The sequence below is a fragment of the Globicephala melas genome, chromosome 14 (genome assembly GCF_963455315.2).
Source record: "Globicephala melas chromosome 14, mGloMel1.2, whole genome shotgun sequence".
NCBI classification, from domain to species: Eukaryota; Metazoa; Chordata; class Mammalia; order Artiodactyla; family Delphinidae; genus Globicephala; species Globicephala melas.
Genome location: NC_083327.1, coordinates 14,709,211 through 14,726,741, shown reverse-complemented (window position 1 = coordinate 14,726,741; position 17,531 = coordinate 14,709,211). Strand labels below are relative to the sequence as shown.

Sequence of the window (17,531 nt, the reverse complement as noted above, 5' to 3'; positions counted from 1 at the left end):
AGAAAACATGGTTAAGAGTTTGTAGCTACTGTTATCACCGTCATCATTATCATTACTAATAATATTAAACTTACGGAGCAAATACCTGTATGTATAGGCATAGTACTGACCACAAGTTATTCCCCAATATTCATTCTCTCTTTCTTCTACAGTAACAGAACCCCGGAGTTTTAGCCAAGCACATATCCACACACTTTAAAGACTACACTTCCCAGCCTCCCTACATCTAGCTGGTCAACATCTACCCTCTCCATGGATCATTAACCTCCAGGATTCTGCCAGGTGGTGAAGGGATGCTGGAGATCTGAGGGCTTCTTTAAAAGACTTTCAACCAATTCTCCTTATTCTGGAGCACCACCTCCCTTCACTCCTATTCCCAGAGGTGTTGGTGTTGCCGATTCCCGAGCCTTTGCGTAACTCTGTGACGTAAGTGAGGCTGGTTCTTAGCTGCCCCGCTGCCCATTCCAGATTCTGTCTTTCCAAGCTTATTACATCCTTGACCTTCCAGCTTCCAACGTTTTGTTCATGTTGTCGTCTCCAATCCCATCCTTACGGATTTAGGCCTTTACAAAAGAAGATCCATAGACCTTTCAGTGGGAGTTCGAAAGGAAACAAATATCGCTACCTGCGTCCAATTGTCTCTTTTCCCAGAGGTCTTAGCCACCATTTTCCACCAAAATTCTCAGCACACAGTTTCATTCACCCTGTCATTTACATTCTGGACTAAATAGAAGAAAGTTGCTGGGCACGGCTTCCATCAGTTCACATTTTTGTTTCACTCTTAAACTGTTACTTTACTCCCCATGGGATGATGCTTTGGTCCACCACGTGTACTGGATGTTCTTAAAGGTAGGAACTATAGGTTAAAATTTTTACTATCTTCTAGAACAGTAGTTCTCAAACTCGACTGCACATTTGAATCACCTGGGGACCTTTGAAAACTCCAACACCCCGGCCACACCCCAGACCAGTAACCCAGAATCTCTGGGGTGAAACGGAAGCATCAGTATTGTAACCTACAGGCACGGCTGAGCAGCAGTGCGGGGCAGTGAATAGTGTTGGTGTCTGGAGACCTACGTCAGACATTTACCCCACATACATACACACACAACTGAAAGGCACCGGCCCTCCTATGGTGGCGTCTTCAACAAACTCTGGGGCCTAATACATTGGTCTCTGAACCCAGGAAAATAACCTAAGTAATCTGAGGAAATACTAAAGAAATGCCTCAGCCTAAGACAAAGTTGGGGGATGTTTTTTCTACTTGTCGGATGACACATTAATATTAACCATCTGCTTCCTGTGTCCATTAGTCAATGTGGCAATGGTAACAGTCAATGCCAGCCTTTCTCCACTGACTGTGATTCAGCCCATCACTGCCTTCGTTATTCGTTACTTGCGAACGGCTGGCCTAGCAATCGCACCACATGCTTGAACTGACCCGGGGCTATTTTGAGTGGCAACCTTCCCTTTCTGCAGAAATCATAAAACTGACCCAAAGAAACTGATGAAGTTGCCAGGCAACAGAGGCTCCAGAATATCTATATAGGGGGAGCAAAGGAGAAGCATTCTAGTTAGAGACTAAAGGCAGATGACTCGTCTTGACCTTTCACTCTCATAGCTAGCCCATCATTTTTACTTAGACTGTATGTACGCATGAGGTGGTTGGGAGAATTGGTAAAGGTTAAAGTTGCCTCAAGCACCACTGATACCACCATGTTAGCAAAGTCAGGGACCACAGATCCATGTCACTGCACCATCAACAGAACCTCTTCATTTCCTTCCTTTGGCTGTTCTCCAGAGGCTGGACACCAGTCCACTTATGGCTGCACACAGAGAAGAGGACAGGCAAGGCAATACAGTTACTAACTGCTAAATAAAGCCTCCACCAGAGGGACCCACAAGAGGAAAAAAGAAAATAACACCAAAGCCTAACAGCTGGGCCTGATCCCTTAGCGGTCCTGCAGAAATTAGGGAGGAAAGCGTCCTGCTGTTGAACAAAGACCTCCCAACATGAGTCCACAAATAGACACAAATCATACCAGAAAGGGACCTGCACCAATAAAACTGGGCAAGGAGATCCTGGTATGTTAGACTCTTCTCCCACTGAAAGCCAAGTACCTATCTACAGCTCTTCCAAAGAACCATGTCTATTCTCTGATCCTATAATTCCCTGGACCACAGAGATTTTTCTGAGAGAAAGGGAAGTGGGGTGGAAATAAGTGACAGCAGTAGCACTCCGTGGCCACTAGGAAATTTAAACCAGGAAAGAGTTTTCAGTAACTTGGCTATTGCTCCCTTGGTAAAATGAATCACCTAAGGATCGCCCAGCCTGGAAACATTGGGAACACATTTCACTGAAATTGTACTTGACCGAAATCCTTAAGTATAATGGGAGCTAAAGCTGAGTGGTGAGCCGCCTTCTGCCTGCAGAAAGAAATAGCAGGAACTAGGTAAGAAAGTGAATAAAGGTAATTTGGCAAGAACTGAGTGAGTGCCACGCTTCACTGAGTCTATATGGCTCAAATTCCGCTTCTAAGTATCTGAGAGAGATCAGGAGAGACTATGTAGGTTAGAGGTTCCTGGTTCCCCACCTGAGTCACTATCAACAGATTGTGGGATAAAGGAAGGCATTTAAAAGAACACAACTAGTGCAATAATTGGATGCCACAATATCTAACTTTTTCCTCTTTTTGTATAAAGGTTAAATACTGCGAGCAGAGTTGTAACCTTGATATATATGTACAGAATAATTAAAAGCTAGAAGGTCCTTGGGCAGAAACTCTGTAGAATATTTAACAAAGGAAAAGTTGCCTTCTTCAGGCAAATGACTCAGCTGGACTTAGGAATCTGTTCAGAACGCTGTGGAACTTTTTAATGTCTATCGGTGTTTAATTTAGATCTGAAGTGATATAACGGGTTTATGCCAGTTCATATGTTCCTTTCTCCATCTGATTAATGAACTAACACGTTCCTAAAGTAATATAAAAGGTTCCTTTTGAGTTTCGAGGAACCTTCCCTTTTTAAAGAACAAAATGCTCAAGTTCGGAGTCTACAGATTCTCGATTAATGAAGAATGTAATACTGTGTTCGCGTGTGTTCCCTTTTGGCTTAGAAACAAGTTTCTTTGTTTCTGCTGGACTCCAAGCTGGCAGCAACCAGAAGAGAAAAAGACGAGGATTAAAAGGAACAGCCTGCCCAGAAACAGAGATAAGGAGAAATCTCTTATTACCAACTTTGCTTAAGTGTCCAGAAGCCAAAACTACAGAAAAAGAATCTATTGGCTAATTTTAAGGCTGGCCCCATGCCACCACTTCTGGCTGGTGGCCAGAGGCCCTCAGGGGGAGAGGGCTGACAGGATGCCCCTAGAGAAGGTCAGGCATTGCATTGCTGAAGCTGCCTTTGGGTGTAGCTGCTCAGTCGGAAACCAAAAACTTTTTGTCCAACAGGTTTCCCAAGTGATTCCTTAGCACGTGACACTCACCAACATTTACCTAACTGATCCCCCATCCCCTCTGCCAATCTAAGCAACTGAGAACCCTCCACTCAACAGGAACAGAAAACAAAGCACTGGGCTCCCACCTCTATGGCTTGACATAGGAGGCCTCGCTCCACAGGGATCTTGCAAATGACAATGAATGCTGTCCTCCGCGCGGGGCTGTTTTTACTGGCTACTCCCGACTTGACTAGCAAATCATTGTTCCTCGTGAATTTAATTACTCTGTGACTTTATAACTGCATGCAAGGCACTAACCAGTGGAATTCCAAGTTGGAATTGAAGCACAGACTGCCTAGCTATGTAATAACCTACACATGTAGCCTCAAACCTCCTGAGACAGGTAAGTGACAACAGCTCGATATGCAAGCCTGTAGAAGTTAAGCTGCCATATAGCTGCCATGCCACCAGCCATGCTACTTTTAGAAGAAAGAGCAGTTCTTTCTCAGTTGTAATTTAATGCGTTTGTGATCTGTTTCCTTAAGATAAACAAAAGAGAGTGGGAGAATCCAGGGATTCCCAGATATTGGGCAATCTGAACTGCCCATGTGAAAATGGTTATACTGGTCCGCTTCTGCCCCTGATCATTTCTGGGATCTAAAAAGAAAAGCCTTATAATTCAAAAATTAGACTTGAATCAAATGAGCAACAATTCTGAACCCATGAAAAGTAAAGTTTAAAAAAAAAATCGCTTGCTTCAATATGTAAATATTAGAAAGTGAGCTGTCCCAACTAAAACAATTAAAAATGTCCAGTGCACCCAAATCCAGGAAATGCTGAAGAAAAAAGTTTGTGTTTTTCCCTCTGTTAAAAGTACCGGTCTAGGGCTTCCCTGGTGGCGCAGTGGTTGAGAGTCTGCCTGCCGATGCAGGGGACACGGGTTCAAGCCCTGGTCCGGGAAGATCCCACATGCCACGGAGCAACTAAGCCCGTGCGCCACAACTACTGAGCCTGCGCTCTAGAGCCCGCGAGCCACAACTACTGAGCCCACGTGCCACAACTACTGAAGGCTGTGTGCCTAGAGCCTGTGCTCCGCAACAAGAGAAGCCACTGCAATGAGAAGCCCGTGCACCGCGACAAAGAGTAGCCCCTGCTTGCCACAACTAGAGAAAGCCCGCACACAGCAGCGAAGACCCAACACAGCCAAAAATAAATAAAATAAATTTATAAATCATAAATTTTTAAAAAAAAATTAAAAAAGAAAAAAGTACCGGTCTAAAAGAGGATTTTTTTATGACCCAGCACCAGATTTTGGATGCTAACATAGAGATAACATCCCTAATATCAAATGGACAGATGAGATATGTCATACTTGACAGTGAAAATATAAAATAAGAGACCTTTTACTCTCTCTTAATCTATGTTGCTCTTGATATAGTTTCATTTTTCAAATTCTTAATGATGATGTTTAAAAAGATACATGAATCAATTTTATACTTTCTGACAAGAATGGTCCATATTCCCATTTCTCCTGGTCTACTTTAGCCCAAGCCCACCTCCTAAGCCCCTGCTGGTGCTCACATCTGATCATTTTAAATGCCTGCCATTGCAAATAAGGTTGAGAAAAACAGGCTTAAGGTCATTACACTCTGATGCTTAAAATGTCAAAGAGAACACCTGCTGGCAGCTCTGACATTTATTATTTAATCAACTAAGAAAAAAAAAAGTCAAAGCACCAGCTGCCACCTCAGAACAACTTAATGCGCTAATCGAAAACCTTGTTCACAAGAGTCACGAAAAGAATTGTTAAAAACTTTTTAATATGGGTTATCGATGACTAGCTGCTTCTTACCTCATGAATAGTCAAAACCCCTGAGCTTTGTTTATTAAAATTCCTTATACATTCCTTACATTTCTCGTGTTTTTATATCAATGAGTTGCTCATTGATAAAATAAGAAGGAAAAACAATGTAGTACCAAAAGCTCAGAACTGGCTTCTGGGTCTGGCTCACCTACTTGCCGCTGGGCAACTTGGTAACATCTAACCTCGCAGAACTTCAGTTTCTACATTATGTGGAGAAGAACTAGATCAAGGTTTCTCAACCTCAGAGCTACTGACATTTGGGGTCAGATCATTCTTTGTTTGGAGGGTTGCCCTCTGTACCAAAGGATAGTTATCAGCATCTCTGACCCCTACCCACTGCGTACCAGTGGCAACCCCCCGTTGTGACAACCAGAAATGGCTCTAGACGTGGCCAAATGCCCCCAGAAGAGCAAAACCACCCCCAGTTGAGAATTGCTGGACTAGATATATACTCAATTTCTCTCCAGCCCTGATACCCTACAAAATAAATACCTTACTCTCTTAAATGTAATTTGTTAAGCCACTGGTCAACATGCCTACTGTGAGGATATTCAGTTTGATTTTTAAAGAAATTGAAATACAGTGACTGTCTGTACCAATTCTAATTTTAGCAGATTCTAAAACCGTTTTTTTTTGGCAGTGAAAATTCACAAAAGGACATTAAAGCAACGTGTAAGGGAAACTAATATAAAGTATATGCCAATAATATCTCCATCCCATTTTTGAGGGTAACTCCTTCAACTGGATGAAAAGAAAGGCATTTTAACATGTTCTTTAACTAGTTTTCCCACATGTGTACTTTCAGTAAACAAAGGGGCCTTATAATAACAGGAGCAATTTAAAGTGACTGACTTTTAAGAAGAAAGAAAAACACAGCTACTCTCAAGCCTTCTAAAATACTTTTTAAGCATATTAGAAAAAAAGTTTACACCATCTTATGAATTCCTGTTTTTACTCCAAATTCATGGAAGAGTTAGGTATCTTACAATCTATATCTGGTATTCAATTTGCCCTGAAGTCATAAATGTATATACTTCCATAGGGGAAATAAACCTATTCCTGAAGAACAATCATTAGTTTACCAAGTTTTTTTTTGTTGTTTTTTTTTTCACTAAAATTAGTTTCAACTGCCCAGAGGCCAAACCCCATCTCACAGGTTACCATTATTCAGTGGAACCTGACAGAAAATACAAGAGTGTGATTATTACTCAAGTAACCCTTTCTTTGCTGGAGGAACATATAATGCAAGGTCACTTTTTCTGTTGAAGATGTTCATTTCCTAATTCTGGTGAAAGTATAAGACTTGTCAAAAGATTTTGCCTTCAGCCTCCACATTTTAAACTTATCATACTGGAAAAGGGATTTCTTAAGAGAAAATTAAGAAACACACTACTATATACTAAAATAGATAGCCAATAAGGACCTACTGTATAGCACAGGGAACTCTACTCAATATTCTGTAATAACCTATATGGGAAAAGAATCTGAAAAACAATGAATATATGTATATGTATAACTGAATCACTGTACACTGAAACTAACACAACATTGTAAATCACCTATACTCCAACAAAATTGAAAAAAAAAAGAGAGAAAATTAAGTGCCTAATGTAGCCCATGGTTCTAAGATGACATAACAATTGTTATATTCATAAAACCTCTAAATGTAAAGGAAATTAAAGCATAAAGAAAATGTGCTCCTCTTTTTTAAAAAGATAAAAGCATAAAGAATACCTAAACGTGTACTTTCACTTTACTGATGAGGATACTGGGGCCCAAAGTCAACTCCCAAATATTGGCACATTACAGACAAAAACCCGCCTTCTCCACATGCTTGTCCTAGTTTTCCTTCCTGAATTCAGTGTCTTAAAGTATCTGGTTTTACAATTTCTCTGATGTTTACATAAGAAAACAAGTAAGCGGTTATATTCGTTTTCCCAAGCTGCTACAACAGGCCACAGTCGTGGTGGACAGGAATGAAGAGAGTAATGGAAAAACATCAAATCCCATGAAAAGGCAGACGTTTAGGCCTGTAGATTAATTCAGCAAAGCCTCTGCTGTTCCTTTTCTCACCTGAGTTTCCTCCAATAAGTGGAACAAAATACCGCCTTGGGGACCACAGCCCAGCCACATTCACTGCAGTACAGGATAGTGTTAAATAAAAACGTGCCCTGAACCTGACACACCAAAGTCTTATGTGAATAAAACATACACAAACACTGCCTCATACAGAGAATGACAATAATGAGGGCAGATTTTGTACATGACGTGCAGACTCCGTCTCAGTGACTTACATAAATGAAAGGATGTGTGGAATTCAACATAAAATCACACCCTACCCTCAAAATCAACTGCCGTTAATGGCCCTCCCCCATCCCCTGCTTCCCTAGAACTACCTCCAGTCCCCACCATTGCTCCTGACCAAGGGATCCCCTCCCCTTAAAAATGCCATGTGTTTATGCGGTTACGCTCTTCTACTTTCAATTTCCGAGCACTCTCTTTATTTTGTTCTGTCAAAGGACAAGGAAGGAGAAACGCAGTTCGGTGACGCTAAACTCACACTCATCTGTATTACCTGGGGTACAAAAGGGGTCTACCTCCCCTACTTTTTTTTTAATAGCATTGTCCCTAATGAGTCAGTTCCTTCTTTTTAATATTAAGTAGTATTCAACGTCACAATATTATGTCAGTAACCTGCAATCCTTCAAATTCTCCCTTCTGGTGGAATTTAAAACCCTTCTCTGCAGTTCCAGAGTACTGATACAAGGCCAACCGAGACAGTCTCATTTCAAAGTGTAGGCTGCCACCTACTGGCTGAGCGCTTCTCAACATCCAGCTCTCCCCAGAAAGTGAATCAATCCCTCACAAGAGGTTTGCTTGCTATGTCATTCAATGCAATGTATTCAACTATATCAGCATAATCTTTTTCATTCTTTTCAATACAAAGTCTTTAAACAAAAAGGATTTACTGTATAGCACAGGGAACTATACTGAATATCTTGTAATAAACTATAATGAAAAAGAATCAAAAAAATATAGATTTGTACATATAAATATGTACAACGGAACCATTCTGCTGTACACCTGAAACTAACACAATATTGTAAATCAGCTATACTTCAAAAATTTTTTAAGTTAAGTAAATACAAATTTTTTTAACTTCAAAAAGAGACTACCGGGCTTCCCTGGTGGCGCAGTGGTTGAGAGTCCGCCTGCTGATGCAGGGGACGCAGGTTCGTGCCCCGGTCCGGGAGGATCCCACATGCTGCAGAGCGGCTGGGCCCGTGAGCCATGGCCGCTGGGGCTGCGCATCCGGAGCCTGTGCTCCGCAACGGGAGAGGCCACAACGGTGAGAGGCCCGCGTACCACAAAAAAAAAAAAGAGAGAGAGAGAGACTACCAAGCCAAGCATGCTTGTGTATAGCTTAAAATTCTCAGCCTATACTCAAAAGAGCAGAGCATTATTTTTAAAAGATGTGCTATTTCTTAAATATACAAAAAGTTCTGTTTGGATAGATTTCTCTTCACCATTTCCTTTGTTCTTCACTCCTGAAAACGGAAGCTCATTTCCTCTTAGAGAAAGTGGTGGTGATTTCATTGTTCGTATTGATCAACCTGGAATTATTCAAAATTTGAATTCATAGTCCTAAAGCTAGTGTAAAAATTCACAACAGCTGCTGACAATAAAGCTAAGAATTAATTTAGCTGTTAATTAGCCCAACCCTTTGTCATGCAGACATAAATCTTCCAGCACCTTCTAGGAGCAGTGGAGTTTTTCTAGTGAGAGCTAGTTTCTCCCTGTTTTAAGCTCTTTTTAAAGAAAATCAGACCAACTAAAAATCACTAAAGGGAGATAAGGAAACCCCCTTTCAGAGGCAGCAGCCACTGTCTTGGTGACAGAGTGAGGGGTAAATACACTCAACAACATTCACTCAATAAGTACTGCATGATGCTATATTAGGAGCTAGGGATGAACCCATGATTTAAATGTCTATTTCCTTTGAGAAGTTGTCTGGTACAGAGATCTCGTGGGAAGACAATTACAATAATTTGCAATATGTAAAAGTAAAATCTGGACAGTGATAAAGTAGTGACTGAAGGTGAAATAGGAGTTTCCCAGGGAATCAGATGGGGAAGAGAGATCCAGATAGCATGTGCAAAGGAAGAGAGATGAAAAACACAAGGGCTTAGGGAAAACGTCCCATAGTTCAATATTAATGAATAAAGTGAATGAGGCCAGGTATGTAGGGAGGGAGCAGATCTCAAAGTCTTTTGCATATTCTGCCAAGAAATGTGCATTTCAGCACGAGCACACTGGCAACAGGCAGTGACTGAAGGGAGGGCGATTACTAAGAAAAGCAGTGAAACTGTGCGAGCAGGGATGATTAGGGATCTGAAACGAAACTCCAGGGCAGTGAGAACGGAAAGGAGAGGCCATATTAAAGACAAACTCTACACAGGGAGCTATACTCAATATTTTGTAATAACTTGTAAGGGAAAAGAATCTGAAAAGAATATATATATTTTTTACACATATATATATATGTGTAACTGAATCAGTTTGCTGTACACCTGAAACTAACACAACATTGTAAGTCAACTATACTTCAATAAAAAAATAATAAAGTAAAAAATAAATTTTTAAAAGTAACATTCTAGGAATTTTGCTGGTAGTGCAGTGGTTAAGAATCCACCTGCCAATGCAGGGGACACGGGTTCAAGCCCTGGTCCAGGAAGACCCCACATGCCTCAGAGCAACTAAGCCCGTGCACCACAACTACTGAGCCTGCACTCTAGGGCCTGTGCTCTGCAACAATGAGAAACGACCACAATGAGAAGCCCACGCACCGCAACAAAGAGTAGCCCCTGCTCACCGCAACTAGAGAAAGCCCGCACATAGCAATGAAGACCCAACACAGCCAAATAATAAATAAATAAATTCATTTCTTTTTAAAATGTAAAAGTAACATTCTAAATTGAAAAAGAAAAAAAGACAAACTCTGAAGATAAAATTGTAGGACCTGACTGGACATGGAGAATGAGAAAGAGAGAAGTGAATGGTGGTATACTCACCAAGATAGGAAATGTAGTAGGAGGCATGGATTTGCTGGAGGATATAATAAATTCAGCTGAGTTTGAAAAGTTTGGAAACACTGAGTCTAAAAGGACTCGAACACCGAGGAGAAGATTGTGGAGGGGTGGGGGACTGAATCCACAGAGATGAAGCTCAGGGCAGAGGTCTAGACCAGAGATAGAAACTCGGAAGTCGCTAGTGTGTGAGCACAGGTGACAGGAATGAAATGTCCTGGATGAGAACCTGGGCAGAAGCCAACAGAAGACCTGCCAGCTTTGTAAAGCACGTGGCATGCCACCACGCTGGCTCAGGCAGGGCAAAACAGTGAGGGCTAGAAACTGCTCAGCGTAGATACAGATAAGACTAGTTACAAAAGTGTAATCTGGGACTTCCCTGGTGGCTCAGTGGTTAAGACTGCGCCTGCCAATGCAGGGGACACGGGTTCAAGCCCTGCTCCGGGAAGATCCCACATGCTGTGCAGCAACTAAGCCCGTGTGCCACAACTACTGAGCTTGTGCTCTAGAGCCGGCTAGCCACAACTACTGAGCAGGCCCGTGCACCTAGAGCCCATGTTCCACAACAAGAGAAGCCACCGCAATGAGAAGCCCGCGCAACGAAGAGTAGCCCCCGCTCGCTGCAAGTAGAGAAAGCCTGTGCGCAGCAATGAAGACCCAACGCAGACACAATTAATTAATTATTTTTTAAAAAGTGTAATCTAACTTTTGGTTTCCAGTCCCACATGTAAGGAGCTTGGCAGTCGCCACTCCATCCTAACAAGTAAAAAGCTCAACAGACTAAAATCGACAACTCTTCTTGGATCCTTAGAGAGGTGAGGACATAGGGCAAACCACTGCCCCCAAGACTGGAGAGACAGATGGGTGAATGCAGGGAATCTCAACTTTCCAGAGCTGGGGCAGGAAACCTGGGCTGTAACTGATGAATTGCTGGAGGTTCTGTGTGGACAAGCCTGAGAGTTAAAACCTCCAGGGACCAAGTTGCAGGGGCTCCCCACAATTTTGTGAGGCTTACCTCCAGGAGCTCAATCAGGTTTCCACAGTAAATGTTGGAGAAAACCCCCTCGTGCTTCCAGCAAGGGAAGTGAACAAGCAACCATTCTGAAATATGCCAGAGCACTTCCCTCCTTAAGTAATAGTCATATAAAACTAGTTAACCAGAGCCCAACCTACTGGGTATCATCAGAACCTAACTGACCTGGGGGAAGGGAAATACCCAACTCCAGCTCACTCTAGCAACCCCGTCCTACCTGAGGCAGGGAGAAAAAACTGAGAAATGTTTGTGAAGTTCACAGTCCAGGGGCACAGGCTCACTAAAGACAAACCTCATCCTAGGATTAGAGAACACTTGCCCTCTCCCCACACCTCACCACCACATCCCTGAAGGCCTATTTACAGCAGTTACCCAGTGCATCACGTCTGGCTATCAAGAAAATAATTACAAGGCACATCAAAAGGCAAAAGACACATTTGAAGAGATAGAGCAAGCATTATTACCAGACATGGCAGGGATGCTGGAATTATCAGACTGAGAATTTAAATGATTAATATGCTAAGGTCTCTAATGGATAAAGTAGACAGCATGCAAGAACAGATGGGCAATGTAAACAGAGATGAAAATCCTAAGGAAAAAAAAAAAAAAGCATAGTTCTATGTTTTAAATATTAGTTAATATATATAAATATATTCAAATATGTCTAGAAGTGTCAACAATACCAAGATACATACAGTGGTTTTCTCTAGGTTATCTCTGGTAGTTTGGGCAATTTTTATTTTCTTCTTTACGCTTTTCTACATCTTCCAAATTTTCTACGATGCATATGCATTTTGAAATCGAATGTATGAAGGTTTTTTTTGTTTTGTTTTGTTTTTTTCTTGCGGTGCGCGGGACTCTTACTGTTGTGGCGTCTCCCGTTGCGGAGCACAGGCTCCGGACGCACAGGCTCAGCGGCCATGGCTCACGGGCCCAGCCGCTTCGCGGCATGTGGGATCCTCCCGGACCAGGGAACGAACCCGCGTCCCCTGCATCGGCAGGCAGACTCTCAACCACTGTGCCACCAGGGAAGCCCAAGGTTTTTAATTTCTTTTTTACGATCTAAAATCTCTAGGAGTCAGAATTAGCTGGAGAGAACTGAGACAGTTTGAGATAGCTGAGACTGGTCCAAGTATCTCAAACTCTAAAGAGCTGTTAAAATAGACAGCTAGGAGAAAGCAGAGGGACAGGACCCAGAAAAATGAAACTGCTGTAAAGGAAGGGAAAAGAACAACCTGAGAGTTCCTGCTAAGTGGGATGGGACACTTGATTTCCCGGATTCAACTGTGGTTTCCTGGATGCAAGTATAACCTCAGAGAAGAGTGCAACAAGAAGGAACAACAGTTAGAAAAAAAAAAAATCTTAAGGCCCCTCACTCCTTACTGCACACAGGAGATTTACAGGACAGCGGCAAAGGTCAGACTGTAGGCAGATGTCAGCTCCACCCCAAACTTAACTGCTTTGATTTCCACATTAGATAAAGGTGAGGAAAAAGAAGAAAGGTCAAAGCACCTCAAAGTCACCCGTAACAGAAAGAGGTTGAAACACATTCCTTACAGAGGAATATGCATTCTATGATGGTTTTAAGTCTGAGGCAAATGAAATGAGTGAAAGCAATAGGCGGAAATGGATCAATGCCAGGCAAAAGGCACAGATTGGTGGGGATGAAACATGTGGAAGGATAATGTGATGGTTAATGCCAGGTGTCCACTTGGCAAGGTGATGGTGCCTGGCTGTCAGATCCCAGTCTAAGATATTGCTGTGATGGTATTTTTAGATGTGATTAACATTTACATCAGTAGACTTTAAGTAAAGCAGATCATCCTTCTTAATGTGCATGGGCTTCATCCAATCACTTGAAGGCCTTAGAAGAAAAGACTAAGGTTTCCCAAACAAGAAAACATTTGTTCTGAAGCCTGTCTCGTTTTCCAGCCTGCTGGCTTGCCCTGCAGATTTCAGATTTGCAAGCCCCACAATGGTGTAAGCCAGTTCCTTAAAATATAAATCTCTCTTTCTCACTTTCTCTCTCACTTTCTCTCTCTCAATATAGATATAAGTCTAGGTATAAATATAGATATAAGTATAAATATAGATAGATACAGATATATAATACATATACACACATATCTATACACACATAGATATATCCTAATGGTTCGATTTCTCTGGAGAATCCTATTGCAGATAATAGAAGATGAAATCTATTAACAGAGACCAATAGGGCAGAACCTTGAACTAGACGCAATGGGACTGAAATGGGCTAAGGTAGGGGACTTCCCTGGCGGTCCAGTGGTTAAGACTCTGTGCTCCCACTGCAGAGGGCGTGGGTTCAATCCCTGGTCGAGGAACTAAGGTCCTCCACGCCCCACAGCGTGGCCAAAACAAAAAACAGCAAAAAAGAGTAATCCATGTTCTTGGGGTTGGGGCTTTCCTGGTGGTCCAGTGGTTAAGAATCTGCTTTCCAATGCAGGGGACGTGGGTTTGATCCCCAATCGGGTAACTAAGATTCCACATGCCACGGGGCAACTAAGTCCATGGGCCGCAACTACTGAGCCCACGCCACAACTAGGGAGAACCCCGCGTGCTGCAATGAAAGATCCCATGTGCCACAACTAAGACCTGATGCAGCCAACTAAATTTAATTAATTAGTTAATTTTAAAAAAACAAAAGAAAGCGGCTAAGGTAGACGGCAATAAGAGGTCAAAGATTCCCAGAGCATGAAGGACATGACAAACAGTGTATTTAATGAAGACTATTTTGGAATCTATAATATGTATAATATGAACTAGATCAGAGGGAAGCTACAGTTAGAACACGCTTGGAGAAATCTAAGCCAAAGGAGTCTGTGGGTGGCCGTGGAAACGAAAGGAACCCATCTGTACAATAAGGATACGGCAAACATTTCAACAGGCAAACTTTGTATTTTCAAGATCTTTAAGTAAAAGTTCTACAGGAATACTGTTCATATATAAAGATACTAACTTACCATACTTGTCTCGCAAGCCAACAGTACATCTAAAGACTCCACCAAAGGCAACATCTTCACCAAATATTACTGAAAAACAATGTTTAAAAAACACATTGTATTTAATAATCCCTAAATGATACTAACAATGAGAACTAAGTAATTTAAATGTTTACATTTTCAATTAGAAAACAGGAATGGACCACAGATCTAAATCAAGGTTTCCCAATTTCGACATCAGGGACACTTTGGACTGGTTAATTCTTTTGTCATAGTGGCCTGTCCTGTGCATTGCAGACACAGAGCAGCACCCCGGGTCTCTATCCAGTGGATGACAGTGACCCCACACAGAGCTGTAACAGCCTCAAGTCTGTCTCCAGACATTATTAACTGTGAGGGGAGGAGGGGGGATTAAAATCCCCAGTTGAGAAAGAAACACAGATCTGGAATCTCATCTTGTTTTACCCATGAAGGAAACGAGGCCAGAAAAGTAGTAAAGTAACTTAACAAGTCAGAAAGCAAGAGGCAGACCTGTGACTCACACGCCAGGCTCCTGAGTCCCTGAGCAGCGTTTTTGTTTTTGTTGTTGTTGTTGTTGTTGTTTTAAATACACGACATACAATGAGAGTCAGCAATCGAAGAGCTAAAGGAACAGCATTTCAAGCTGAGAGAACAGTCACAAATAGGAAAGTGGCAGATCGCGTGAAAGAGAAAGGAGGCAAGTATGACGGATGTAAGGAACGAGGCAAAGAAGAGTATAGGTGAAAACTGAGGGGCACCTCGTAGTAAGGCAAAGAGAACCAAACAACGGGTGTTCACAAAGCTGAATTCCAGTCCCATTAAGGCACCTCATCGGCTTCGTGGACCTCAGGAAAATAACTCACCCTTCTCTACGGGGCTACATCAGTCATTCTCGGTCAAAACAAAGGAAGGTCTAACCATCCACTAGTCCAGCTCTCACTTCCTCCTAAAAATGAACCTGTTTTTCACTTGACCTTAAAACCAGAGATTCCCAAGTGGAAACCCAAGGTACACTAAATATACATAGGAAGTCAAGTCAGTCAAATGTAGAAAATACACAGTGGGACAACTGGCTTTAGATCAATAATTTAATTGAATAAGATAAAGTTACTTATAAAGTTAATTATAAATATTACAGTTATTTCCCAAAAAATCTTACAAGTTGAATGACAACGTATCCCAAAGGAAAGCACAGAATCAAACCTTCATTTTATAAATAGATAGCTGAACGAAGTGGTATTTTCCATTTTTTTCTACATGCTAGAGAAACAGCAGTACTTATTCAAAAAACCCAGAAGGTATTAATGTAATATAAGGACCACACATACTGTGGGAGAAAGTTAACTTAATGATGCCAGATATACGTGCGAACTAATTCATAATAAGAGGATTAAAAAATGTGTTTAAATATCATAATTTGATTATTTAGCCTTAAGCATTTGTTCAGGTCTTTTAAAAATTTCAAGTAGATATAATGTTACCCATTGAGCTCCAGACAAATATTTCTAGCAAATCTTCAATTCTGAATTAACACAACTACCACAGTCAAGCACAAAGGAAGTTTACCTGCAGTAGGGTCTTTGGCCAGTGAGTTATCTAAGGCACTTGTTACTGCCTGGAAGAGATTCATTTTCTGAGTTTGCCCTGTGAAAATTAAAAAAAAAAAAAGAAAATTCATGCATTGTAACATATGTAAAAAATAACCAGTTTAACTGTTGATTAAAATTTAATTAAAGTCAAGGTAGATGGGACTTCCCTAGTGGCACAGTGGTTAAGAATCCGCCTGCCAATGCAGGGGACACAGGTTCAAGCCCTGGTCCAGGAAGATCCCACCTGCCGTGGAGCAACTAAGCCCGTGTGCCACAACTACTGAGCCTGCACTCTAAGAGCCCTCAAGCCACAACTACTGAGACCATGTGCCACAACTACTGAAGCCCACGCGCTCTGGGACTCATGTGCCGCAACTACTGAGCCCGCATGCTGCAATTACTGAAGCCCACGCACCTAGAGCCCATGCTGCCCAACAAGAGAAGCCGCCGCAATGAGAAGCCCATGCACTGCAACGAAGAGTAGACCCCACTCGCTGTAACTAGAGAAAGCCCACACGCAGCGAGACCCAGTGCAGCCAAAAAAATTAAATTTAACTTAATTTAATTTAACAAAATTAAAAAAAAATAAAGTCAAGGTAGAAAGAAAGGTATAGAATATATTGCGCAAATTTACTGAATTATTTACAATGATGCAGGCTCTGTAGAGGATACAAAAGCAATACAAACTTTAAGACACTTGTTGAAGAGGCAAAATTTAAACATATTAAACAATTTTAAAACGAGTATAAAAAAAGGAGGAAGGAACATGACAAAGTTGAACGAATGTGTGTAGACAATAAATAAAAGCTATGGAAAGTCAGAAAAGGGAAGCAGCCAGAGTGGTAGCGGTCTGGGAAGACGCCCTGGATGAATCTTAGGAACATAAGCCATAACAAATACACGTGACCAATGTCATGTGTTAAATGTGCCAATAAGAACAAATGGTCATGGGCCACAGAACAGTGAGGAAGGCTAAAAAAGCTGCAGTGCCCAGAGCTGCTGGGGTATGGAGAACTCTATAACCCCATGCCTAAGCACACCAGCTTGGCCCTTCCTATTTCTTATTGCTCAAGCAGAATCTCTGTGAGCCAATCTCTGTCTCCCTAAATGGGTTGCTGAGAGGATTAAATGGAACAATACATGTAAAGCACTTAGAACAGTACGTGAGACAGTGAGTGTTGAATAAATATTAGCATTAATTGTCAGACTCTGGTCTGTGAATGTGGCCTTCATCTGGACCTTGGCATTATTCTGAGCGGTATAAAGCTTTATGTGATAAAGTTCCAAACGTTGGAATTCAGAAATACCATGATTTTAGGGCTTTGCTTTAAGCCTCGGTGCTGCCCAGTGCCCACAATCGTCCCAGAACTGTAGGGTCAGATCATCCACAAAAGCACTACTCAGAGCAGAAAAGGCTTCTGCCTGAACCTTCTCTGATACACAGGACCCGTCTTCATGTTACTGCCTGATCCATGCACCTTAACCCATAGCCATGCTGATATCAAATCCCTCCAACACCTGCTGCCTACCCTGAC

General features: G+C 41.9%; 1 protein-coding gene across 9 annotated transcripts in view; it reads right to left on the bottom strand.

Annotated features, from left to right (window-relative positions):
• Positions 1 to 17,531, bottom strand: part of BCKDHB (branched chain keto acid dehydrogenase E1 subunit beta) — a 729,304-nt gene that overhangs the window by 701,497 nt on the left and 10,276 nt on the right. For all 9 annotated transcript variants that reach the window (XR_009558664.2, XR_009558665.1, XM_060283289.1 and 6 more), the window contains exons 2-3: positions 15,974 to 16,051; positions 14,408 to 14,476 (exon numbers count right to left, since the gene is read on the bottom strand). Coding sequence is in view for 7 of the 9 variants with exons in the window: in XM_060283289.1 (XP_060139272.1) it covers positions 14,408 to 14,476; positions 15,974 to 16,051 (147 nt within the window). In the remaining 2 variants the exon portion in view is untranslated. The remainder of the gene's footprint in view (positions 1 to 14,407; positions 14,477 to 15,973; positions 16,052 to 17,531) is intronic.